The sequence below is a fragment of the Panulirus ornatus genome, chromosome 4, assembly GCF_036320965.1.
Source record: "Panulirus ornatus isolate Po-2019 chromosome 4, ASM3632096v1, whole genome shotgun sequence".
NCBI classification, from domain to species: domain Eukaryota; kingdom Metazoa; phylum Arthropoda; class Malacostraca; order Decapoda; family Palinuridae; genus Panulirus; species Panulirus ornatus.
In genome coordinates this window covers 73,790,023-73,816,294 of record NC_092227.1, presented here as the reverse complement: position 1 = coordinate 73,816,294, position 26,272 = coordinate 73,790,023, and the positions used below count along the sequence as shown (strand labels likewise).

The window sequence follows — 26,272 nt, the reverse complement described above, 5'->3', positions numbered from 1 at the left end:
TGTTGAGCAGACAAGTTCACACAGGACTCCCCGTCTGCTTGTGGTGACTAGCGAGAGGAATCACCTTGAGCGACGTAGTAACACCAGACAACAATCACAATGAAGGACTCCTCACTCCAGAGGAGTCTGTTCTCTCCCTGCTACTGAGTCTAGTGTCGTGGTGAGGCTACAGACATCCTTGGAGAAGAGGTCTTTAAGGTTGTGTCATATCATCATCATAATAATAATACAATAATAATGAGACACACAAAGCGACATTCCTAGGTGGTCACACACTCATACATCCATACTTATCTATTTATCTGTATCTATCTATCTATCTATCTATATATATATATATATATATATATATATATATATATATATATATATATATATATATATATATTTCATTGTTCGCTGTTTCCCGCGTCAGCGAGGAAGCGCCAGGAACAGACAAAGAAGAGCCGCATCTGCTGACATCCATCCACCAGCTGTCATATGCAGTGCATAAAAACCACAGCTCCTTACCCACAACCAGGAACCACAGACCTTTCCATTGTTCCCCCCGGCCACTTTACATATCCTGGTTCAGTCCACGGACAGCACGTCGACCCCTGTATGCCACATCGGTCCAATTCACTATCTCGTGAAGACCTTTTACCCTCTGTATGTTTTGGACAATCACATGTTTACCAAATGGCGTCCTAGCTTCGTCTCTTCGATGTATATCAACTGACTGTTATATTTCTCTCTTGTCTCTCCCCTGATGATGTGATTATTACACGAAAGTGCACTTGGGAACTCTTCGTATTTCATTTTCCCCGTGGACTCATAGGAATATTTTGATCACGCGCAAAATTGTGATCCTTTCCAATATATATATATATATATATATATATATATATATATATATATATATATATATATATATATAGATAGATAGATAGATAGATAGATAGATAGAGAGAGAGAGAGAGAGAGAGAGAGAGAGAGAGAGAGAGAGAGAGAGAGAGAGAGAGACTGCTTGTTGATAGAAATGGGGTTCCTGCTTTACCTCTTCGTAATCACTCGCTAAGTGAGCTTAATCATCTTGTCTATTCCTGGATGAGTCTATTGTTTCGGCACTCGTAAACATCAGCTGCTGTCGGAATGCTCTAGTTCCTTGTGATCCCTGGCGGGTACGACAGCCTGGCCCTCAACCTTACCATCAAGGGTCAGGTCGAAGATCACGCCTTCATACCCAGGAGGAAGCATGAACTGGTGGTCTGGGTGTAAGCCGACTGCCGCGTCCAGGATTCGAATCCGGGCTTGTGAGTGAGTGAATCAGCGACGCTAACCACTACACCACGGAAGTTGATTTTGTGTGTGTGTGTGTGTGTGTGTGTGTGTGTTTTCTTCTTATGGGGAGCGAGGTTCGAACTAGTGGGGGTCCTAACTCTTATCCTAGCATTTTTTGATGCGAGTTTTTGAACTTTCTAAGACTACAAATTTTTACTAAGTGCTGCATCGTCTTGCTCAAGGGTCATGCCGTCTTGCTTAAGGGTCATGCTGTCTTGCTTAAGGGTCATACCGTCTTGCTCAAGGGTCGTAGCCTTAAGCTTAAAAGGGTCGCACCATCGTGCTGGAATGGTCAAGCCGTCATGCTTAAAGGTGGGAATTTTTTTTTTGTCGTAGTCCCTGACATCTCTAGGGGCACCCACCTGAGAGAACTTAGCGTGTCCTTGTTTACTGAACTACCTTTCCTTGGCCTTCTGCCTCCGTAGGTCCTACATAGAATATTTCTTCCCCAGTCGTTCCATCGCGGTACTGGTTAACGTAGCGACGTCTCCCTCTTACCCTATCAACTACGGTGTCCCTCAGGGGTTCTGTCCTGTTGCCTACCTTGTTCCTTCCCTCCAAAAAAACGATCCTTCCTCGACCTCTGATCCTACTCACTCTTTTGCCAAACGATTCCACTCTTACATATTTCATCTCGCATAAAGGAAAACAAACAGCAGCAGACCACAGGGCCACTTCGAGGCAGTTTGGGATAGTGGAAGATACGAGATACGCAGAGACTGGTGTGGTAAGAGTACAGTCACATTCATGTGTGTGGTGTGGTGTGGTAAGAGTACAGTCACATTCCTGTGTGTGGTGTGGTAAGAGTACAGACGCATGCACAGGATTCTGGGAGAAAAACCTGCACATTCATGTGACTTGGGAGCCGCATGTCAGTCGTGGTGTCTGAAGGAGCGAAATGTTTATCAAGTCTGTTTTTTCTTATTGTATTTATAGCAGCGCTTTCAACCACTCTAAACTGGCGAATCATTCCATATGATAACAAACCTGCTGAAGAAAAAGCACTTGGTCTTATTTGGGATAAAACGTTGGCCTACGAGTTTGTACCCGTAACTACGAGAGCAATCAGATGAATGAAGTCTTAAGTAGCTTGTCAGACCGAGGGTATCGAAGCCTTTGATGATTTTGAATAACTGCATTAGATCACCTCTCAACCTTCTCTTTTCTAAGGTAAATAAACTTAAGTCGTATATTTGGCTCGGTTTGTAGGTTTTGTTTCTCGGTCAGGGAATCATCTCAGCAACTCAGGGCTTTACTCTATCTATTCTGTCTATTGCTTGAAGTAGGATGACCAGAAGTGAAGACAATATTCAAGACATGGACGCATCAACGAATTACGATGAGCAAGGATCACTTCTCGAGACTCACAATCGAAAGCCTTACCTATGAATTCGAGATTTGGGATCGCCCTTTCTTTTACAGTGTCTGTGCACTGCTTACTTACCAGAGATCTACCACATCCGTCTTTGTCCTCATTTGACTTTAATAAGTCAACAGAATCCATACTGTAGCTTGCCTTCTTATTTTTACTAGATATGTAAATCTTTCCATTCATCGATATTAAAACTTGTATGCCGCCTGACAGCCCTATTTATCTGTCTGTCTGTGTCCGTCTGAAGCTGCAGGCAGACTGGACGTCCAATGTCTGTTGTAGGTTTATTTCTCAGCTTCGTATCGTCTGCAAATTACGATGGCTTACAGTGGATCTCGTTATTATCATATAAGGGAAAGAGAATCGGTCCGAAGACCAATCCTTGTGGTACACCACTTGTTACGTCTAACAACTCAATTTGACCATTAATCACTGCGTTTTGGCCACCAATTTCCTAAGCAGCGAAGAACAATCCATCTGTACCATATAGATTAACTTTTCCTGGTAACCTTTGATATGGACGTTTATCAAACACGTTTTGAAAATCTAAATATATGTATGATGAAAAGCTAGTAATTTCTTATATGATAAACTACGACAAACAACGAAAAACTACTCAAAAGAGGAGGTTGCGATTATGTACTGACGCATTAATGGTATCGTCAACGAACGGGGATAGCTAGGTGCCACAACATGTAAGTGAAATATAAAAACAGTATGAACAATAGTAACATACGAGGCCCCAAGTGGGGTAAAATTCCCTCAAATTTATACAAAAATAGGTCAGCACATTGTTATTCTTCGTGTCCTTGAATTTGTGCAGGTGTGTGTGTGTGTGTGTGTGTGTGTGTGTGTGTGTGTAATGCTGTGGAGTAATGTGTTCGTGTGTGCATGTGCACGTGTATGATTCCACGTGCACGTCTTTTCATGCACGTATGGGTCCGCCCACGTCGTCTGTTTCTGTACACACGTCTCTGCCCGTGTGCACACATTCGCGTGTGTGTTTTACCACGCGACCAAGGACTTTTGTGCGTGTGTGTGTCTACTTACTCATTTCTTGTCCTATTTCTGAACACAGGGAGGGAACCTTACTCTCCTGGGGCACCATTTCCGAACCTTTTTTGTATTATTATTGTTATATTGTCTTTTGGATCTTGAATCAGTATCTTAACACACCTTTCATCAGCTTATCACCCATGTTTACCTGAAGGTCAGTTATGGTTTCAAAGTATTTTCACTTTTTTCGTCTCCAAGTCTTTCTGCTTTTATCACAAGCACGTTCTTCATCCTTCACCCCATCTGATGGTTTTACTCACGGCCTCCCGTCTCCCCGTCAAATCTTAGCGCATGGCCAACGAAGGCACTCGCTCACTCGATCATCATTTACCCAGTGTTCAACGAGGATCTCCTATTAACATGTACCCAGTGTTAGATAAAGACTTATCCTATCATTATGTATCCGGTGTTCAACGAGGATCTCCTATTAACATATACCCAGTGTTAGATAAAGACTTATCCTATCATTGTGTATCCGGTGTTCAACGAGGACTCATCCTATTATTATTTACTCCATGTTCAATATGGACTCACCCTATCATTTATCCGTTGTTCAACGAGGATTCATCCTGTCATCATTTACCCGTTATGCAACGAGTACACACCCTATCATCATATATCCAGAGTTCAACGAGGACTCACCCTATCATCATATATCCAGTTTTCAACGAGGACTCACCCTATCATCATATATCCAGTGTTCAACGAGGACTCACCCTATCATCATATACCCAGTGTTCAACGAGGACTCATCCCATCATCATATATCCAGTGTTCAACGAGGACTCATCCCATCATCATATATCCAGTGTTCAACGAGGACTCACCCTATCACCATATATCCAGTGTTCAACGAGGACTCACCCTATCATCATATATCCAGTGTTCAACGAGAACTCATCCTATCATCATATATCCAGTGCTCAACGAGGACTCACCCTATCATCATATATCCAGTGTTCAACGAGGACTCACCCTATCATATATCCAGTGTTCAACGAGGACTCACCCTATCATCATATACCCAGTGTTCAACGAGGACTCACCCTATCATCATATACCCAGTGTTCAACGAGGACTCATCCCATCATCATATATCCAGTGTTCAACGAGGACTCATCCCATCATCATATATCCAGTGTTCAACGAGGACTCACCCTATCATCATATATCCAGTGTTCAACGAGAACTCATCCTATCATCATATATCCAGTGCTCAACGAGGACTCACCCTATCATCATATATCCAGTGTTCAACGAGAACTCATCCTATCATCATATATCCAGTGCTCAACGAGGACTCACCCTATCATCATATATCCAGTGTTCAACGAGGACTCATCCCATCATCATATATCCAGTGTTCAACGAGGACTCACCCTATCATATATCCAGTGTTCAACGAGGACTCACCCTATCATATATCCAGTGTTCAACGAGGACTCACCCTATCATCATATATCCAGTGCTCAACGAGGACTCACCCCATCATCATATATCCAGTGTTCAACGAGGACTCACCCTATCATCATATATCCAGTGTTCAACGAGGACTCACCCTATCATCATATATCCAGTGTTCAACGAGGACTCACCCTATCATCATATATCCAGTGTTCAACGAGGACTCACCCTATCATCATATATCCAGTGTTCAACGAGGAATCACCCTATCATCATTTAGCACATGGCCAACGAGGACCCACTCTTATCACCATCAGTGATGTCCCTCGACTAGTGTTACGGCCGCAGTGATGACAGTGACGAATCATACGGGGACACGGTCCATGACGCAGTGAAGGTGGTGATTCAAGGCTGCAGTGACAGAAGCGATGCCTGGTTATGATCGGGAAGTGACACATGGTTGTGGTAGAACAAGCGAGACACGCTTAGGGTGATACCCTGGTTGTAATGATGACAAAAGAGCCTCTATGGTTATCGTGAGGGGGAAGTGACACGAGACTATAGGCATGGGAGTGACAAATGGTTATAGGAAGGTTAGTGACATGTAGCTATAGCCAGGGAAGTGACCCAGTGACTATAGTGAGGAAAGTGACTCTTGCCTTACTACGAGGAGAAGGAAGATGACTCACAGTGATGGATGCAGGCGGCTGTAACATACGGCTCGCGATTAACGTACTTCACGGCTGTAACATACGGCCCACGGTAAACGTACGCCATAGTAACAGGGAGAGAAGTAATTCACGGCCTTAGATACAGAAGTGATGTGCAGGCACGCTGAGGAGGAGGACACATACACACACGCACACACACACACACACACACACACACACGACCACAGTTAGAGATGTCACGCATGGCTATCTTGTCTTTCCTTCGTTCAGACAGGGTGATCATATTGGACACAGTGCTCAAGGTGGGTACGCACCAGTAAATTGTACAAGACTGAGCATTGGTTGCCGAGTCCTAACTGTGAATGCCCTGATTATGAATCCTGGGATTTATTATGTTCATCTCGTATGCTGTGGTTTACTGGAGATGATGACACTCAAGTCTCATTCCTCATTTACAGTAACCCTGCCATCTCGTTCATACTGCCCATGTGGAAAATTTCCACTTATCGATGATGAAATTCATTTCCCACTTGTGATTCTAGTCTTATCATTTTGTCTATGTCAACCTACAAACGTTCAAGATTCGCTTTAGCTTTGTTACCCCCAACTTAGTGCCTTCCTCTGTACGAGAAAAAGAACCGGTCCCAATACTAGTCCCTGTGGCACACCACTTCTTACGTCTAACTCTTCTGAGGCTTGACCATTTAATCACTCGTCTTTGTTTATGTTCGGCCAGCCAATTCTCCAGCCAACGAAGTACATACCCATCTATACTATGCGACTTTCATTCAATAACCTTTGATGCAGAAGCTTATCAAATGCTTTCAAAAAATCTAACCACATGTCATCACCTGTTTATTGTCATGACGCATGTGGATCGTATCATAGATGTAGTCAGAGGTTTGCCAGGCATTATAGATCATGTCAATAACCAAACTGCGATTCCTTAAGTAGTCATCTTCTGTGTCAGGGGGTTTTAGACTTTTAAAGCTTATATCTTCACACACACACACACACACACACACACACACACATATATTTTTTTTTTTTCCAAAAGAAGGAACAGAGAAGGGGGCCAGGAGAAGATATTCCCTCAAAGGCCCAGTCCTCTGTTCTTAACGCTACCTCGCTATCGCGGGAAATGGCGAATAGTATGAAAATATATATATATATATATATATATATATATATATATATATATATATATATATATATATATCCTTGACCAAAAGGTAAAGCTTTATTGATATAAAGCAAATAGTGATCAAACAGAATCTAAACCCACTGTAATTTTCTTTTGCCTGATTTATGAAATTCATAGACACGACATCTAAATTTCACACACACACACACACAAAAAAAAAAAGAAAAAAAAATCGAAAAAAATTACTATCTCCATCAAACTGTGGCGGAACCCGATGTGATAACGCCCACCCTGCCCTCCCAGGCCTCCCTCTCCTGTAAATGATTTACACTCGCCTCGAACGATGGTTTCCATTATGTCACCAAGTATGGCCGTCCAGCTAATTGACCTATAATTTCCCGGGTGGGGGACTTATCACCTCCCCCGCGTAACCCAACCTCCCTCCTTCCCCTCACGTGGCAACGTTCCAATCCTCTGGAACTTTCCCTGTAAGGACAAGTCTTTATCTCAAAGTGCAAAACCAATGGCTTATCTATTTTATCTATATCTTACCTTCATCGTTCTCGGATATAACGCCTCTCAATGCCTTCTGTCTTATCTTACTTTCACTCCATTTACCGTTGATCGTCTATCTCAGACGTGGATTTTAACATGGAGCAAAATAGTCTCGTCTCCTGGCACTGGACCTGGAACCTGAGCTGTAGTCTAGATGGTAAATAAGAATCAGAAGGAAATCAATCTGACGAGATCTTTGTTATAACTTCACGGTCTTGAGCCAACACAACGTCTTCTGTACACAACGAGTCAAATGACCGAGTAATGATCAATATGGTTCTAACATGATACTACTACTAATAATAATAATGATAAAATGATTAATAATAATAATAATGATAATAATAATAATAATAATAATAATAATAATAATAATAATAATAATAATAATAATCAATACTAAAATGATTAATGATGATAATGATAACAATAATGATAATCAATGATAAAATGATTAATGATAATGATAATAATGATAATAGAATGATAAGACAAAAAGGATGGAGGGAAGGATGGAGTGAAGGAGGTTCTCAGGGTATCTGAGCTCGAACATCCAGAAGCACGAGACGTGTGCATGGCATGGGATAGAACTGATCAGATCGATGTGCTATACAGCGGGCGACGTGCAGTAAGGGGGCTGAATTAGGGCATATGAAGCGGTCTAGGAAAACCACGGAATAGTCTATGGGAGCTTGGCTGTGGATAGGAGGCTATGGCTTCGCTACACCAGACATGACGGCTAGTGAAAGGGGTGCGTGGAAATGAGGCCGTTTCTGACGCTCCCACGATCAGGGCGCAATTAGCGATTAAGTACAAGAATATCAGTATTATTCCCTATGTCATCTTCTTTTATAATCATTGTTATTATCATCATTAATTATTACGATGTTCAATATTTCTTTTATCATTATCTACATCCCAGACGAACGGAGTTCCACACTAACCCTGGCTCTCTCGCCGTCATCCCCTACAGGACAATACGGAGGTCTAACTCCTATAGACTCGCTGGACTCTCCCTACGCGACGACGCCCAAGAGCTCTGCCGTGCCCTACTCCCCTGAGGGCGAGAGCTTTCCCGCCCACAGCGGCGACTCCTTCTGCGGCTCTGACATCAGCTTCGAGGAGGGACGCATGGACCAGTTTGATGACCAAGCCGAGATGTGAGTACCTTTGCCTTTCGTCATCTGTTAACCCTTTGGGTACGACGCTACGACGCTTGACTACGACGGTACGACGCTTGACCACGACGGTACGACGCCTGACCGACCACGTAGGTACGTCGCTTGACCACGTAGGTACGACTCGTGAACACGACGGTAGACCATGAACCACGAAGGTACGACCTTTGAACACAATAGTTTACGATGGAACGACCTAGGAGCGCAAAGATACGACCCTTGAACACGACGGAGTGACACTTAAAGACTTTTCACACCAGATAATACGCGTAGCCATCATACCGAGGGGTCGTACCACTGTCCTTCAGGGCCTAATCACTATCCGCTACATCTTTGTGAATGATCCTAACTTACCTTCGTTAACCCACAGCTAGTTCTAGACGTGTTTAACACAGAAGCCTCTCTCTCTCTCTCTCTCTCTCTCTCTCTCTCTCTCTCTCTCTCTCTCTCTCTCTCTCTCTCTCTCACTACTGCCTTTCATCATCCTTACTGGGTGAACATTCCTGAATGTTCAGGTAGAATCTAATTATGCAAATGTTACCATTCATCAACTTTTCCTATGATGCTGTAGAACGTGTCTTTATGTGGGTCAGGTGTGGCCCACGAAGGCAGAGTGGTGCATTGTGTCGTGAACACGAGATACAGTCTTGCATTTTCTGTCTCCCTGCACAGGTCCTCTGGCGGAGGAGCGGTGCCCCCTCAAACGCAGGCGCCGCCCGATGTGCCGTCCATGGTGGGCGTGCCGGGCACCATGTACCCGCAGATCAACCCCATCGACAAGCTCTACCTCATGCAGAACTCCTACTTCGACCACTGACGCCAGCCCCTCCCTCGCCCTCCCGACGGCCTCAAGCTGGGGGACATCATCGCTAGTTTCAAGGAGAGCGAGACGCGAGGGGTAAAGCCCGAGGTGCCGGAGACCACCGCCGCCTGCCGCCCCCGGGGTGGGCGGCTTGCCAAGGGTGGGCGGCCTGGCAGGAGTCGGCGGTCTGTCTGGGGTGGGCGGCCTACCAGGGGTGGGCAGCGTGCCCGGGGTGGGCGGTCTCCCAGGGGTGGGCGGCCTTACCACCTGGGAGTACCCTTTCTGAGGTCGTCTGGAGAAAGGTACAGATGGCAGGAGCCAGCGGGACGAGGCTGGAGGTCTTCAGGTGATGGCCGGAGGTGGCACCACGTGCACACCCGGGTCCTCCTGACACACGCATGACATGCCGCCCGTACCGCCCCACACCCCAGAGCTGGTGTCCCTCAGTCCCCTGTGAGTGTTGTGAGAGTAAGACAGATTATAACGAGTCCTGGTGAAACAGACTCACTTGCCCAGCGGCAGGAGACTCTGCTTGTAGCGTCCTGATCCACACGCCACTCACATGAAAACCATCCGTCATGGATTGGAAGGAAAGGCGAAGTAATGGAAAATGCGGAAGGCCAGTGACCGTGCGGCCAACAGTGAGATGTAGACCAATCCACTGGCTCTTCTGGACGATAGTCATGCCCTACTGCTGTCATAATTAACACGCATCAAGTACATCCCACTTACTCTTCTCTCTGCTATAACAATAACCTCTGGAGAATGACGGTACGACCCTTGGATATGACGGCCCTGTCGTGCTCAAGGGTCGTACCATCGTGCTCAGAGGGCTGCCTACGTTGTGGCCATTTCCAACGCAGCTGTTCTCACTACATCTTCCAACAAACTCCCGTCTTGGCCTCACCTGACGGGCTACTGTCGGTCCTCTCTCAGCCCCGTCTGTTACTTTATACAAGTGATCAACGTCTTATGCTCCACCTCTGACCCTACATTTCCTTGACCCCGGTGCTGTATACCTCTCCAACAACATCGTGTGTGTCCTCTCCTCCTACAGTGTCTCGCAACCTTGCCTCTCGTGAACACTGTAACTCTCCCTATCTCGCCGACAACTCTCTAACTCCTCGTTCCACCCAGGCAAGACCGTAACTTTCCCTCTCTCACGACACTGTAAATTTCCCTCCTCCTCCTCCTCCCTCAACACTGTAGCTCTCCCTACCTCTCCCAAACACGGACCTTTCCACCGCCTCTTCACTGCCTCGTCCCCGGCCTACTCCCTTGCTCTTGCCTCTCGCTTCACCACTGCCTCACTCCCTCGTTCCAATACTGCCTCGCTCCCAGCCTTTCCCCGACACTGCCTCTCTCTCTCTCCCTCCCCCCACCAGACCCATAACACTGTTTATCTTCCCAGAATTACCTCTCTCTCTCTCTCTCTCTCTCTCTCTCTCTCTCTCTCTCTCTCTCTCTCTCTCTCAGAGGACGGCAACACACAGTCCTGCTCCTACAGCCACCGTACATCCTCCCCTTCCCTCTCCTCTCTTCATTACCCTCTCCCAGGGATCCACTCTCAATTTTTCTGCTTAAGCTCTCTCCCATCTCCCTCTGATCTCCTCTCTCGTTTTCTTCTGGTCTATTCTTTTTTTTTTCTCTCTCTCCCTCTATGCACACATCCTCGTCCTCTCCTGCAACCATGACTCTGCTCTCCCCTACTCCCACCTCCCGCCTCTCCTATCCACTTCGTCACCATTGCTGTCCCTATCTCACTGCACATCTCTCCCATCCTCACTGTTCCTCACTCGTGTTTCACATCTCACGCTCCTGCCCTCCCCACATCACCCTTGCTCCCCTTAGACCCGGCTTCTTTCCCCCTTTTCAGCTTACCTTCACCCTCACTCACCCTGACACTCTCCCCTCTCCTTCACATTTCCTCACCTCTGCTACTTCTCTCTTACACTGCGTCAGCGTTGCTGTCCCGTCCCTCTCCTCCTCCTCCTCTTCCTCTCCTTCCCATTTCGCTTCAGCGTCCGCCCTCCCACCCCCAGTCTGGTCCCCCTCCAGCGTCCTCCGCCCCAGCACGCCCCAATGTTTGGTTCCACTGGCCGTTCCCCACATCAGCGTCCCCCACGTCAGGGATCCTACGTCAGCGTGTCCCAGGTCAAGTGCCTCTATATCACGTCTCCCACGTCCCCAGTGTTTAGGTTGCCCGGGTTAGAACCCCGCGTTCGTGCTTCTCACGTCAGCAACCCTGTGTTAGCGTCCCCCACGTCAGCAACCCCCTATGTCAGCGTCCCCCACATCAGCAACCCCCTATGTCAGCGTCCCCACGTCAGAACCTCCTGTGTCAGCGTCCCCCACGTCAGCAACCTTCTGCGTCAGCGTCCCACACATCAGCAACCCCCTATGTCAGCGTCCCCCACATCAGCAACCCCCTATGTCAGCGTCCCCCACATCAGCAACCCCCCTATGTCAGCGTCCCCCACGTCAGCAACCCCCTATGTCAGCGTCCCCCACATCAGCAACCCCCTATGTCAGCGTCCCTCACATCAGCAACCCTGTGTCAGCGTCCCCCACATCAGCAACCCCCTATGTCAGCGTCCCCACGTCAGAACCTCCTGTGTCAGCGTCCCCCACGTCAGCAACCTTCTGCGTCAGCGTCCCACACGTCAGCAACCCCCTATGTCAGCGTCCCCCACGTCAGCAACCCCCTGTGTCAGCGTCCCCTACGTCAGCGCTCTATTGTTTGAGTCCGCTGGGCGTTCCTCACGTCTCAGCGCCTCACCACGTCAGCGGGCGACCAGCCCCACTGTTTGGTTACCGGCGTCCCGCACGTCAGAGTCAGCCACGTCTCTCCGGGACAAACAGCTCCCCCTCCGTCCTCCTCCTCCTCCTCCTCCTCCTCCCTCCTCCTCCTCCTCCTGGGCCCTTCGTCCATGTTGACACGCCCTGGCCGCCATTTTGTGCGCAGGGAGGCGGAAACCCCCGACGAGTGGCCGGAGGAGAAGCCTCGCCTTCCACATGGTCGCCAGCGGCGCCACCAGGTTTTCTGGTCACGCTCTCGCCTCCCAGGAACCACCTCTGAAAAGAATTTCATGTTCCTCCGGTCCAGCCGGTGTTGTCTTCCCCCCCTGCTCCCTCACGAGAGAGAGAGAGAGAGAGAGAGAGAGAGAGAGAGAGAGAGAGAGAGAGAGAGAGAGTCTACTCCCCCTATTTCCCCCTTGTATAGCAGAAATGTCCTCTGTTCTGGCCGAACAGTTAACACCTTCCGAAAGGGTGTTTCTTTCATCTCTTTCTCACACAGTTTGTGGTTTATGTTCCACGGTGGCGGGAGAGAGAGAGAGAGAGAGAGAGAGAGAGAGAGAGAGAGAGAGAGAGAGAGAGAGAGAGAGAGAGAGAGATCACACAGTCTTGGAGAGAGTTGGCGAGTGCTAAACTTGGGTCACTAACAAGAACCCTGACAGAAGAACGATGGAACGTGCGACACACACACACACACACACACACATATATATATATATATATATATATATATATGTGTGTGTGTGTGTGTGTGTGTGTTTGACGGATCCCGCCTGCATGAGGTTACACCATGAGTGAAAAGTCACCTTTGGCAAAGCTGTATCGTCGGTAGTACAGTATAGTCAAATAACTATTAACTCCAAAGGAGTCCATCATTTCCCTGCTTCAGTAAGTAGAGCAGCCTTCCAGCTGTGCGGGTCCATGGGAAAAGGGGGTCTTGTAGTGACTCGAGGACGCTTTCAAGAAATAGTTCCTGGGACTAATGTGAATATATATATATATATATATATATATATATATATATATATATATATATATATATATATATATATAGAGAGAGAGAGAGAGAGAGAGAGAGAGAGAGAGAGACACACACACACACACATACATAAAAAAGATGGCTGGAAAGCAAGGGAGATAAACACAAGATAAAAGGGTGTGAGAGGGAAGATGGGGAGAGAGAGAGAGAGAGAGAGAGAGAGAGAGAGAGAGAGAGAGAGAGAGAGAGAGAGTAGAGCGAGCGTGTGGCGGTAGCGGAGAGGAAGGAGAGTCTTGAAGGGGCCAGTATCGATCCTGTGGCCGGGTCTTCAGATGGCGGGCTCCTGGCTGCAGCTCCCAGGGGCAGTACCAGTCAGCCACCAGGCCAGGTCACTCCACTCCATGTGCCTCTACTGCACCAGCGCTGCACCACTCCTCAGGACATGAAATGTTAACGCCTCGAGCAGAACGATTACCTTTTAGCAGCCAGGCAGCGACGGGGATGCATTTCAATCGCGTCTGTTTAGCGGACTTAACCTTGACGAGCGACGACGACTTCTTAAAATTTGTCTGAAATTAATTCATCGAAATGCATGCAGGTCTGCGGTACGCAGTCTGTACCAGGCTTGAGCCCGACCACAGCACAAGCACAGTGCCGTGCTGGCCATGTCGAGGGACCTGTTTTATATATATATATATATATGGGAGTCTTCACCTCCTCCCAGTGACGCTATGTCCGAGGGTATGATACCTGGATCCACTGAGAAGGCTCCGACAGGTTCCTGATCAAACTGATTTGCTCTCGAGTAACGAGAACCTGATCCCCAAGATGAGGACGACCTCATTTCCAGAGCACTGTCTGTCGCCGAGTCTCTTGGGCACGACAGATCAACTTGGTGATCACAGTAATGTTCCCCAAGTGAGGCGGTAGCGTCCCCTCCGCCCCGTGTGCGGTCGCACCTTCGTCGTGGGTACAGTAGGAGGCAGCCGTTCACTGCGGCAGCGTGGGACACCATGATTCCACGGGAGCTGCCAAGACTGACTGGTAGGGCAGAGGTCAGCCTGGTGCTGGGCCGCTGCTGGTGCTGATGACGCTACACGGTCTAGTGATGATGAGCGGCAGGCAACGTAAGGACGAGCACAGTCAGGGGAGGGAAGGGGTGGACGGTGTGTGTGTGTGTGTGTGTGTGTGTGTGTGTGTGTGTGTGTGTGTAGAGAAGACGGGATAGGGTTCTCGTGTTGAGCGAGAGAGAGAGAGAGAGAGAGAGAGAGAGAGAGAGAGAGAGAGAGAGAGAGGGGGGGGGGGGGGTTAAAAGATCTGGATGTTGAAGATACAGAAAATGTGTTTCCGTTCTTACTGATCGCATCTCATCCCGAGTACAGCTCACGCTCTCTCTCTCTCTCTCTCTCTCTCTCTCTCTCTCTCTCTCTCTCTCTCTCTCTCTCTCCCGCCTGGAAACTTTTCTCCTTTTCCCCAGCCTCCCTCCTCCGCCCTCCTGTGTAACCTCTAAGACGTGCCACACTCCACCTTGTAGTTAACGTGACTTGCTCCTCTCCCGCACTCACCCCAGGTCCTCCTCCAACACCCGGTCTCCTTTCCCAGAGGTCTTACTAGTGGAACACTTCTACAACCCGTGCCATTCTTGGCAGGTCCCTCCTCCGCCTGGTGCGTCACCCGACCATCACCGGCGCACCGCTCACTTCCCCCGCCACCTCCTCCCTCCCTCCTCACGACCTGTCGCCCTCGTCAGGACCTCCGTGGGTAAACAAGAGGGGCCTCCTGCTCCTCTACCTCAGACATTATGAGTGATGGATCCCGCGGCTCAACTTGCCTCGCGAACCTTCCCCCGTCCTTATCAACGAAGCCTTCGGTGATAGAAGGAATTTCCTTTTTACTATCAATTTTTTTTTTTTCCATTGTTGCCTTGACAGCCTTCGCTTCGCGTCCACGCTAGAATTCCTTCCTCTGACCAAATTCCATCAACAAGGAATTCAACTTCTAGTGAGTTTAATGAACTCTTTAACAACGTGTGTGTGTGTGTGGGCGCGTGCGATCAGGACGCCACATCAACCGTATCCTGGGTGATTAAAAAGTGTTACAGATTATATAGAAAAAAATATAAATATATAAATATATATATATATATATATATATCATTCTTCATTGTGATACGTTCCTCACGTGTGGCCAGAGGCTGCCGTCTGATATCATTCAACCTGACGCGTCGTCGTCAGACACAGTCACGGAGTGTGTGTATGTGTGTGTGTCGGACCTGTGTAGACGGCTCTCGTCCCGCAAGCGGCCCCACTGAGCGAGCCGGGCCGTGGTTCGGACGTGGGCCTGGCCGAGCTAATGTGCCACCAGGCGCTCGCTAGTGTCGCTGTGCAGTAAATGGGAAAAAACAAAACCCTAGAAAAAGTTAAAAAAAGGGGTTTAGTGAAGTGATCCGGTGATACCCGCGATTACGTGTGGTTCTACCATGACTCTGTACAAATGCTTGTGGTGAAGAGAGGACAATGCCACTGGTGATCTACACATGTAATCTAGGCACGACACAGAACACAGGTGCGCGTGAACACGTCCCACAACAACAAGTGACAATCGCCCGCGGACCGGATCCTCAACCATGTGTGGGAAGACGTCAGACTCTTCTGACGACGAACACTGGGAGCGCTGACGGACGACGGTCGTGCCCGGCTGACACTTCGCTACCCGGATCAAGTTAAAATAAGGAAAAAAGAAAAAAAAGATTAAAGATAAAGAATTAACCAAATGTTCCTAGTCAACTATGAGCTTTGAAAACTACAAATGTATGTCTTATCGTAGGTTACTGTTAGAGGAACCAGTTCTTTGCATGTGTCAGTGGGGGACACCTGCGCCTGGATCTCTCTTCTCCCACTGTAAATAAGGCGTTACAATTTTTCTCTTGATCAATTTACATATACCAAAGATATATACATATATCTTAATACTTTAGTACTTCTATTTTACTTTACTATTTTATTTTCTTATTGTTTCTCCTCGTTATTATTTCTTGTTTAGTGAGTCCCACTCCTATGTTGAGTCCCACTCCTATGTTGAGTCCCACTCCTATGTTGAGTCCCACTCCTATGTTGAGTCCCACTCCTATGTTGTTATTATAGTTAAGAAAGATTTCTTATTTTTTATCTGTTACGAACCTATTTGATGGAAACGTTAGGAAAGACATCCCACATCCCTGGGTTGTGTAACGCGACCTTTTTTCTAGATATATATATAAAAAAAACAAATTTATATTTCATTATTTACACTTAACTGACATAATTGTTCATTTATCTAACGTTAAGCTTTGGCAAAAACAAAATTCTTTAATATATATATATATATATATATATATATATATATATATATATATATATATATATATATATATATATATATATATATATATATATACATATATATAAATATACATATATATATATATATATATATATATATATATATATATATATATATATATATATATATATATATATATATACATATATATATATACATATATATATATATATATATATATATATATATATATATATATATATATATATATATATATATATATATACATAACGTGTATATTTAGATCTTTCATGTACTTCTGCCAAATGCTGGAGGTTATACCATATGTATCTTACGTCACATAAAGACAATTCAGATAAAAACTTCCTTTTTTACAGACTATATTTGATACACTTCATCATACCCTCACTCAGTTGCCCGGTAACCAAGCTCTTGGTTTTACCTATGGTTCATACAGGATGTATAGTTAGCGACAACACTGACTCTTCTCTCTTCCTCTCGCGAGCGGCACGTATTGCGTGCCTCTCCGTAGCGCCTGGCAGAGTGTCCACACGTGTTCTCTCTTATTGGGTGTTCATCCGTGTTCTCACACTAGGTGTTCACACGTGTTCCCATCCTGGGTGTTCAGGCGTGTGCTCATCTCTGGTGTTCTCACGTGTTCTTACCAAGGGGGCCTACCCACGTCGCCACCCTACCCCTAGCTGTTCATCACACGGGTTGCCAGCTTCGGTGTTCTCTATCCTGAGGTTTATAAACAGATGTTCACTTTGGATGTCTGCACGTGTTCTAACCTTCCGATGTTCACATTCGTTCACATCTCAAGAGTCCAAATCTGCTCTCATCTTCCGTGTTCACACGTGTTCTCACCCGTAGTGTTCTTATGCATTCTCATCTTAGGTGATCATACGTTCATATTCTCAGTGTTCACACAGGTGTCCTCACCCTGAAATGACACGTGTTATGGGTGAGGACACGTGTTCTCATACCAACCCGCACGTGTTGTCATGGGTGAGGACAGGTGTTCTCATATCAGGCCACACGTATTATCATGGGTGAGGACAGGGGTTCTTATCCCGAGCTGACACGTGTTATCATGGGTAAGGACAGGTGTTCTCATCCCAAACAACACGTGTTATCATGGGTAAGGACAGGTGTTTTCATCCTGAACAACACGTGTTATCATGGGCAAGGACAGGTGTTTTCATCCTGAACAACACGTGTTATCAAGAGCTGACAGGTGTTGTTACCATGACAGGTGAGGACAGGTGTTTTCATCCTCAGGTGCCGTGTGGTGACCAGCCGTGTCCTACCCCACCGCCCACGCCCCGCCCCGCCCCGCCCCGCCCCGCCCCGCGACCCTGGGTGGTGTAGATTTTGTACAAATAATGTTAAAGGTGTGTTACCGGCACCTGCTCCACCCAGGGTGAGGCTGTGTCTGACCCCCGGCCACACGCCCCCGGGGCGGCGGGAGGCGTAGGTGATGATACCATATGCAAGGCGTGGTGTTTGGACGGTAGAGTGAGGGAGGGCGTGGTGGTGGTGGTATACACTGGCGTGGGTGGGTGTGGCTATATGGTATATTCTGTGGGTTAATGACCCTTGTGACTGCTGAACCATATCATGTCAAACGTTGTAAATAATGCTATATGTCTTGAACACTTGGCTGTTTTTCTTAAACCCTTGACTATACGAACATCATGGCATCCCGGAGGACACGAGCCCCCTCTCCTCCAGCAACGTACGTGGTCTGGTGTGGAAGAACATGACCCCGAGTGTGTGGAACAGACTGCGTCACTCTCATGTCAACAACCTGTTCTTTATGGACATCTTGTCCACGGCAGAGTCACACATCTCATATCCTTCCCTTATTTTCTTAAGGGAGCTCAAATGGCAAGGGCAACCGAATGCTTAACTCATGGCCATATATATATATATATATATATATATATATATATATATATATATATATATATATATATATATATATATAATCAGCTATGTAATTACCTAACACCTTCGACAAAATGATGAAAAGCTGGGTTGACTGTGAGCCAACTGCCCGTCTAGAAAAGGAAGCGCTGGTGGGTCGTCACGTGACTCGTCCCTCACGACACTAACCTCAACACGACCACGGGAGTGACGGGCTCTTACTCTCATCGTCTCTGTGGCCGACGTGTGACACCCTCACACTTACTTCACACTGAAGCCAAGGTCTAGGATCACTGCCCTCACACTCACCTCCTCACTGCCCTCACACTCACCTCCTCACTGCCCTCACACTCACCTCCTTACTGCTCTCACACTCACCTCCATACTGCTCTCACACTCACCTCCTCACTGCCCTCACACTCACCTACTTACTGCTCTCACACTCACCTCCTCACTGCCACACACTCACTCTCCCACGCGCACCATCATGGTGTACCTTCCACGATTCCTGTATGGGTGTGTGTAAAGGCGCCTGCAGACCCCAGCCCGTCACATCATGGTGGTGGTAGTTCGGTGCCGGTGACGCGGCCCTCATGTATAAGCCTTTCCTCCCCCCAACCCCTGCAGATGAAGGAGGTGACGATGATGATGTTGTGGGGTTATCCTCGAGCTGGTTATAACACGTTACTGTTACGTCACATGACTCTTACGTCACATTACTCTAAAGTCACATTACTCTTACGTCACAAGACTTACGTCACATTACTCTTACGTCACATGACTTACGTCACATTACTCTAAAGTCACATTACTCTTACGTCACAAGACTTACGTCACATTACTCTTACGTCACAAGACTTACGTCACATTACTCTTACGTCACAAGACTTACGTCACATTACTCTTACGTCACAAGACTTACGTCACATTACTCTTACGTCACATGACTCTTTCGTCACAAGACTTACGTCACATTACTCTAAAGTCACATTACTCTTACGTCACAAGACTTACGTCACATTACTCTTACGTCACAAGACTTACGTCACATTACTCTTACGTCACAAGACTTACGTCACATTACTCTTACGTCACAAGACTTACGTCACATTACTCTTACGTCACATTACTCTTACGTCACAAGACTTACGTCACATTACTCTTACGTCACAAGACTTACGTCACATTACTCTTACGTCACAAGACTTACGTCACATTACTCTTACGTCACAAGACTTACGTCACATTACTCTTACGTCACAAGACTTACGTCACATTACTCTTACGTCACAAGACTTACGTCACATTACTCTTACGTCACAAGACTTACGTCACATTACTCTTACGTCACAAGACTTACGTCACATTACTCTTACGTCACAAGACTTACGTCACATTACTCTTACGTCACATTACTCTTACGTCACAAGACTTACGTCACATTACTCTTACGTCACAAGACTTACGTCACATTACTCTTACGTCACAAGACTTACGTCACATTACTCTTACGTCACAAGACTTACGTCACATTACTCTTACGTCACAAGACTTACGTCACATTACTCTTACGTCACAAGACTTACGTCACATTACTCTTACGTCACATTACTCTTACGTCACAAGACTTACGTCACATTACTCTTACGTCACATTACTCTTACGTCACAAGACTTACGTCACATTACTCTTACGTCACAAGACTTACGTCACATTACTCTTACGTCACAAGACTTACGTCACATTACTCTTACGTCACAAGACTTACGTCACATTACTCTTACGTCACAAGACTTACGTCACATTACTCTTACGTCACAAGACTTACGTCACATTACTCTTACGTCACAAGACTTACGTCACATTACTCTTACGTCACAAGACTTACGTCACATTACTCTTACGTCACATTACTCTTACGTCACAAGACTTACGTCACATTACTCTTACGTCACAAGACTTACGTCACATTACTCTTACGTCACAAGACTTACGTCACATTACTCTTACGTCACAAGACTTACGTCACATTACTCTTACGTCACAAGACTTACGTCACATTACTCTTACGTCACAAGACTTACGTCACATTACTCTTACGTCACAAGACTTACGTCACATTACTCTTACGTCACAAGACTTACGTCACATTACTCTTACGTCACAAGACTTACGTCACATTACTCTTACGTCACAAGACTTACGTCACATTACTCTTACGTCACAAGACTTACGTCACATTACTCTTACGTCACAAGACTTACGTCACATTACTCTTACGTCACAAGACTTACGTCACATTACTCTTACGTCACAAGACTTACGTCACATTACTCTTACGTCACAAGACTTACGTCACATTACTCTTACGTCACAAGACTTACGTCACATTACTCTTACGTCACAAGACTTACGTCACATTACTCTTACGTCACATTACTCTTACGTCACAAGACTTACGTCACATTACTCTTACGTCACAAGACTTACGTCACATTACTCTTACGTCACAAGACTTACGTCACATTACTCTTACGTCACAAGACTTACGTCACATTACTCTTACGTCACAAGACTTACGTCACATTACTCTTACGTCACAAGACTTACGTCACATTACTCTTACGTCACAAGACTTACGTCACATTACTCTTACGTCACAAGACTTACGTCACATTACTCTTACGTCACAAGACTTACGTCACATTACTCTTACGTCACAAGACTTACGTCACATTACTCTTACGTCACAAGACTTACGTCACATTACTCTTACGTCACAAGACTTACGTCACATTACTCTTACGTCACATTACTCTTACGTCACAAGACTTACGTCACATTACTCTTACGTCACAAGACTTACGTCACATTACTCTTACGTCACAAGACTTACGTCACATTACTCTTACGTCACAAGACTTACGTCACATTACTCTTACGTCACAAGACTTACGTCACATTACTCTTACGTCACATTACTCTTACGTCACAAGACTTACGTCACATTACTCTTACGTCACATTACTCTTACGTCACAAGACTTACGTCACATTACTCTTACGTCACAAGACTTACGTCACATTACTCTTACGTCACAAGACTTACGTCACATTACTCTTACGTCACATTACTCTTACGTCACAAGACTTACGTCACATTACTCTTACGTCACAAGACTTACGTCACATTACTCTTACGTCACAAGACTTACGTCACATTACTCTTACGTCACAAGACTTACGTCACATTACTCTTACGTCACAAGACTTACGTCACATTACTCTTACGTCACAAGACTTACGTCACATTACTCTTACGTCACAAGACTTACGTCACATTACTCTTACGTCACAAGACTTACGTCACATTACTCTTACGTCACAAGACTTACGTCACATTACTCTTACGTCACAAGACTTACGTCACATTACTCTTACGTCACAAGACTTACGTCACATTACTCTTACGTCACAAGACTTACGTCACATTACTCTTACGTCACAAGACTTACGTCACATTACTCTTACGTCACAAGACTTACGTCACATTACTCTTACGTCACAAGACTTACGTCACATTACTCTTACGTCACAAGACTTACGTCACATTACTCTTACGTCACAAGACTTACGTCACATTACTCTTACGTCACAAGACTTACGTCACATTACTCTTACGTCACAAGACTTACGTCACATTACTCTTACGTCACAAGACTTACGTCACATTACTCTTACGTCACAAGACTTACGTCACATTACTCTTACGTCACATTACTCTTACGTCACAAGACTTACGTCACATTACTCTTACGTCACATTACTCTTACGTCACAAGACTTACGTCACATTACTCTTACGTCACATTACTCTTACGTCACAAGACTTACGTCACATTACTCTTACGTCACAAGACTTACGTCACATTACTCTTACGTCACAAGACTTACGTCACATTACTCTTACGTCACAAGACTTACGTCACATTACTCTTACGTCACAAGACTTACGTCACATTACTCTTACGTCACAAGACTTACGTCACATTACTCTTACGTCACAAGACTTACGTCACATTACTCTTACGTCACATTACTCTTACGTCACAAGACTTACGTCACATTACTCTTACGTCACAAGACTTACGTCACATTACTCTTACGGACTGAAAACTGACGGCAAAATACTATTATTACAGGAAAACTTACAGCAAAATACTATGAACAGCAAAATTCTATAGGCACAGGAAAAATCGCAGCAAAATACTATAAAAGGAAAACTGAGATCAAAACGTATTTCTTGGCATGAAAGGTTGGGTTATCGTGAGACACTGCCGTCCTAGGACGCCTGGTAGAGTCACAAACTGCACCAAAGAGATACTGCAGGTGGTTTACTCTACTCCCGGAGGTACACCACAACCCGATAATGCCACTGTAGGTAGGGTCCTGCTGTAAACGTAGTCTTACCATCGGGCATGAATAAGGGGGTAAACTCCTCCGTCGATAGTTAGATTATCTTAGTTGAGGTGAACAAAGGTTGTAGTACGTAAGAAGTGCCCTTCAAGAGGAGTTGGGGGTCACCAGTGGCGTGTCGCAGGGTACAGCCCTGGAACTGTCGATCTCTTTTTTTGAGCTGTGTCAATAACTTGTCCGAGGGACTGACTGCTCAGACCTGAGAATGTTTGTTGATGGTGCTAAGGTCACCCGGGCATTTAAAAGTGATAAGAAGTACAACTTACTTGGGGACCCAGACAAACTGGTCGATACGAAGGTGAAGATAAGTCAACCAGACTGAATGTACGGTAATGAGGATGGTACACAGTGAAACAATGTTTCGATACGACTACAATCTACCAGGAAGTAAGCTGTAGGGATCGGTGTGAAAGGGACTTCAGGGAGTCGACACCGTAACCGGTCGCCCGAGCCCCATCTTACGAGAATTATAAACGAGACAAACTGTCTGTTGGTAAATATCATAATATTCAGGTGCGTGGATAAGGAAATATTCGGTAAACTAGTCCTTTCCTTTTCCCTTTCATTATTTTCTCTATATCCCAATTAAGGCCCGGCCTTGATGTGGACTTTTGCCGGTGAGTGGACTCTTAAGAAATGATCAAGCACTAGGTAAAAACTAGATTATACTTCTCAAGTCTGGCGACAGCACTGAGAGAAGCACAAAATATTGATAGAGAAGGTTCGGATGAGAGCAATGAAGGTAATACCAGAGATAAGAAAATCTGGGGAAGTTAGAGGCCATAAATTTGTCCATCATGGACGATGGAAGAGAAAGGGTCGACGTGAAGACAACCTTAAGTTTTTGAAACAGCTTGATGAAGGCAACGGTGAACTGTTCCTCCAATGACGGAAAGCAGAACAACCAGAGGCCTTAACCTGCATCAAGCAGAAGAACCAAAGGCCTTAACATGCAATCAAGCAGAAAACTTGTACTGGATGAATGGTATAAACTGAGCAATGAAATCATGCATGTGGAGAGCATACACAGACGTTGACAATATTGTACTGTAGGGCAAGTGCACGAAATGGAGGAGCCTCAGGAGTGCAGAACTCCCTCCCTATAATGTTCTTCATAGACATGGCACGGGCAGATATGACGCCCTAATTAAGGTAATTTCCTGCGAAAGAAAAAAGACCAATTATTTTCCCCTATGAAAAGGAAAAATATGTCTACCTGGTCTGGACAAAAAACATGTGCCAGTCGTGACCGTCTTGGATGAAAGGACAAAAAATGATGTCAAGACTCGTGACAAAGACTTTAGATGAGATTAATTAGATCTCCTGTGTTGCTGGTGGACCACTTGACTCATCAAAGGTGGCACAAACAGGCTTCACCACAACAGCCTCGTCTTCCACGAAGTAGATTTTGTAATGCCAGTTATGTAGGAGTTGTAGAACAGAGTAGATATGTCATGCCGAACACGCTAACGTTATTGGAAGGTTGAAGGGAGACAGATGTAGTAAGGGATATACGCAGGCTGTGTATTCTGGCACTACTAAGTTTAATAAAGTTACAGTTTCCCCCACCCTGAGATGTAGTATAGGTTAGAATAAAGAGAAAAAAAAAATGTTCAGCGTAAAACGAGTTAAATAAATGACGAGGGAAGGTAGGTAGATAGATAGATAGATAGATAGATAGATAGATAGATAGAGAGAGAGAGAGAGAGAGAGAGAGAGAGAGAGAGAGAGAGAGAGAGAGAGAGAGAGAGAGAGAGAGAGAGAGAGAGAGAGAGTGAGTGTGTGTGCGTGTTACATACGAGTTACATAGCTACATAGACCACACATACCCAAGGTCCGAGCGAGGTGGTCTGTCCTTAACACTTAAAGAAAAATTCTCTCATAAAAAGACAACAGTACAAGGACAACAAAGTCAGATATTTTCGTGGCAGTGTGGAGCGCCTCAAGAGATGATTGCCTGGATATCTTGCCGCTGCTGAGGTCAGCAATGCTGCCAGGATCATTAAAGGCCGTCCCCATCATGACCACCAGACGGTGGAAATCCTCAACCACAACCTCCTCCCTCACCTTCCCAAGGTAAAAGTCGACGACCACACACACACACACACACACAAGTGCTCACGGCATATACGGCCTTGGACGACCTCAGGACACCTCGACACACTGCCAGTAGCCACCGACCTTACCACACACACACAACCTGCGGCCTCTCACTGCTGCTCACACAGGACATATTTACTGATGAACATCGACGACCAAGGAAGTATTGGGGCTTGCCTTCTGCCACAGTAGAGATGATGGAAATCAAAATCTGGACTAGGATCATCTGTATTACAACAAACGGGGGAAAAGAAAAAGGATCAACCAATAGATATGAATGACAAAGCTCGCTGGCTAACAACCAATTAGCTGGGCATGATAACATGACCTTTGACCTGGCCCCTCTGTGTTTATATTAGTTACATATACGAACACAACCCCGCATGACCGGGGTGCTGGAAATCCACCCTTATTTTATTACTTTGAAAAAAAAAAAAGGAACAGAGCAAGGAGCCAAATGAGGATTTTCCCCCTCAAAGGCTTATTCATCTGTTCTTTACGCTACCTCGCTCATGCGGAAAATGGAGAGCATGTGTGAAAAAAGAAAACTGACATTTGCATCGGATAATATAAACTGATGACATTGCGAGAGAAGGTCAATAGTAAGGATAATTCATGGACATGGCTGAAGTCTCGTAATATAACACAAAATTGTCATTAAACCTCTGGACTGAAATTCCAGATACCAAATAAATGCATTATAAGTTATATCTGGTTAATAATAGATCCTTCATTATCATTCAACAGGTCACATATCTTGTACAGCCTTGTCACATATCTTGTCAGCGTTTACGTGCAGCATACCTGGACGCACACAGAAGACTTTTCAGAATAATGAGAGTTGGAGTGTTCGAAAGTATCAAAAAATAAGTCAGAGGAAAAAACAGAACACACACACACACACACACACACACACACACACACACACACACACACACATACAGACACATACACTCGTAAAAACGATAACGAACATAATGAAAATTATTTGCTCAGATGGACGTCAAGAGGTGAAAAATATTCCTCTGTTACGACTAAAGGAAAAGTGATAACTGACTAATCATGGATCTAATTAATTAAAGATGGTAAGAGAGGCTTCTTTTTAAGTTATTGCAATCTAAAGGATATTTTGGAAACTTTTACGTAAATA

At 45.5% G+C, this 26,272-nt stretch overlaps 2 protein-coding genes and 1 long non-coding RNA gene across 4 annotated transcripts in view; 2 read left to right on the top strand and 1 right to left on the bottom strand.

The window, feature by feature from the left end:
* Positions 1-11,933, top strand: part of LOC139767419 (LIM homeobox transcription factor 1-alpha-like) — a 105,794-nt gene extending 93,861 nt beyond the window's left edge. For both annotated transcript variants that reach the window (XM_071696791.1, XM_071696781.1), the window contains exons 6-7: positions 8,496-8,682; positions 9,373-11,933. In XM_071696791.1, coding sequence (XP_071552892.1) covers positions 8,496-8,682; positions 9,373-9,517 — 332 coding nt within the window. In that variant the 3' untranslated portion in view covers positions 9,518-11,933. The remainder of the gene's footprint in view (positions 1-8,495; positions 8,683-9,372) is intronic.
* Positions 1-26,272, bottom strand: part of Caf1-105 (chromatin assembly factor 1, p105 subunit) — a 305,893-nt gene that overhangs the window by 195,687 nt on the left and 83,934 nt on the right. The window lies entirely within an intron of this gene.
* On the top strand, positions 16,901-18,275 carry LOC139764576 (uncharacterized). Its single transcript, XR_011716409.1, has 2 exons — positions 16,901-17,770; positions 17,815-18,275. It is a non-coding gene; the product is annotated as an uncharacterized lncRNA (long non-coding RNA).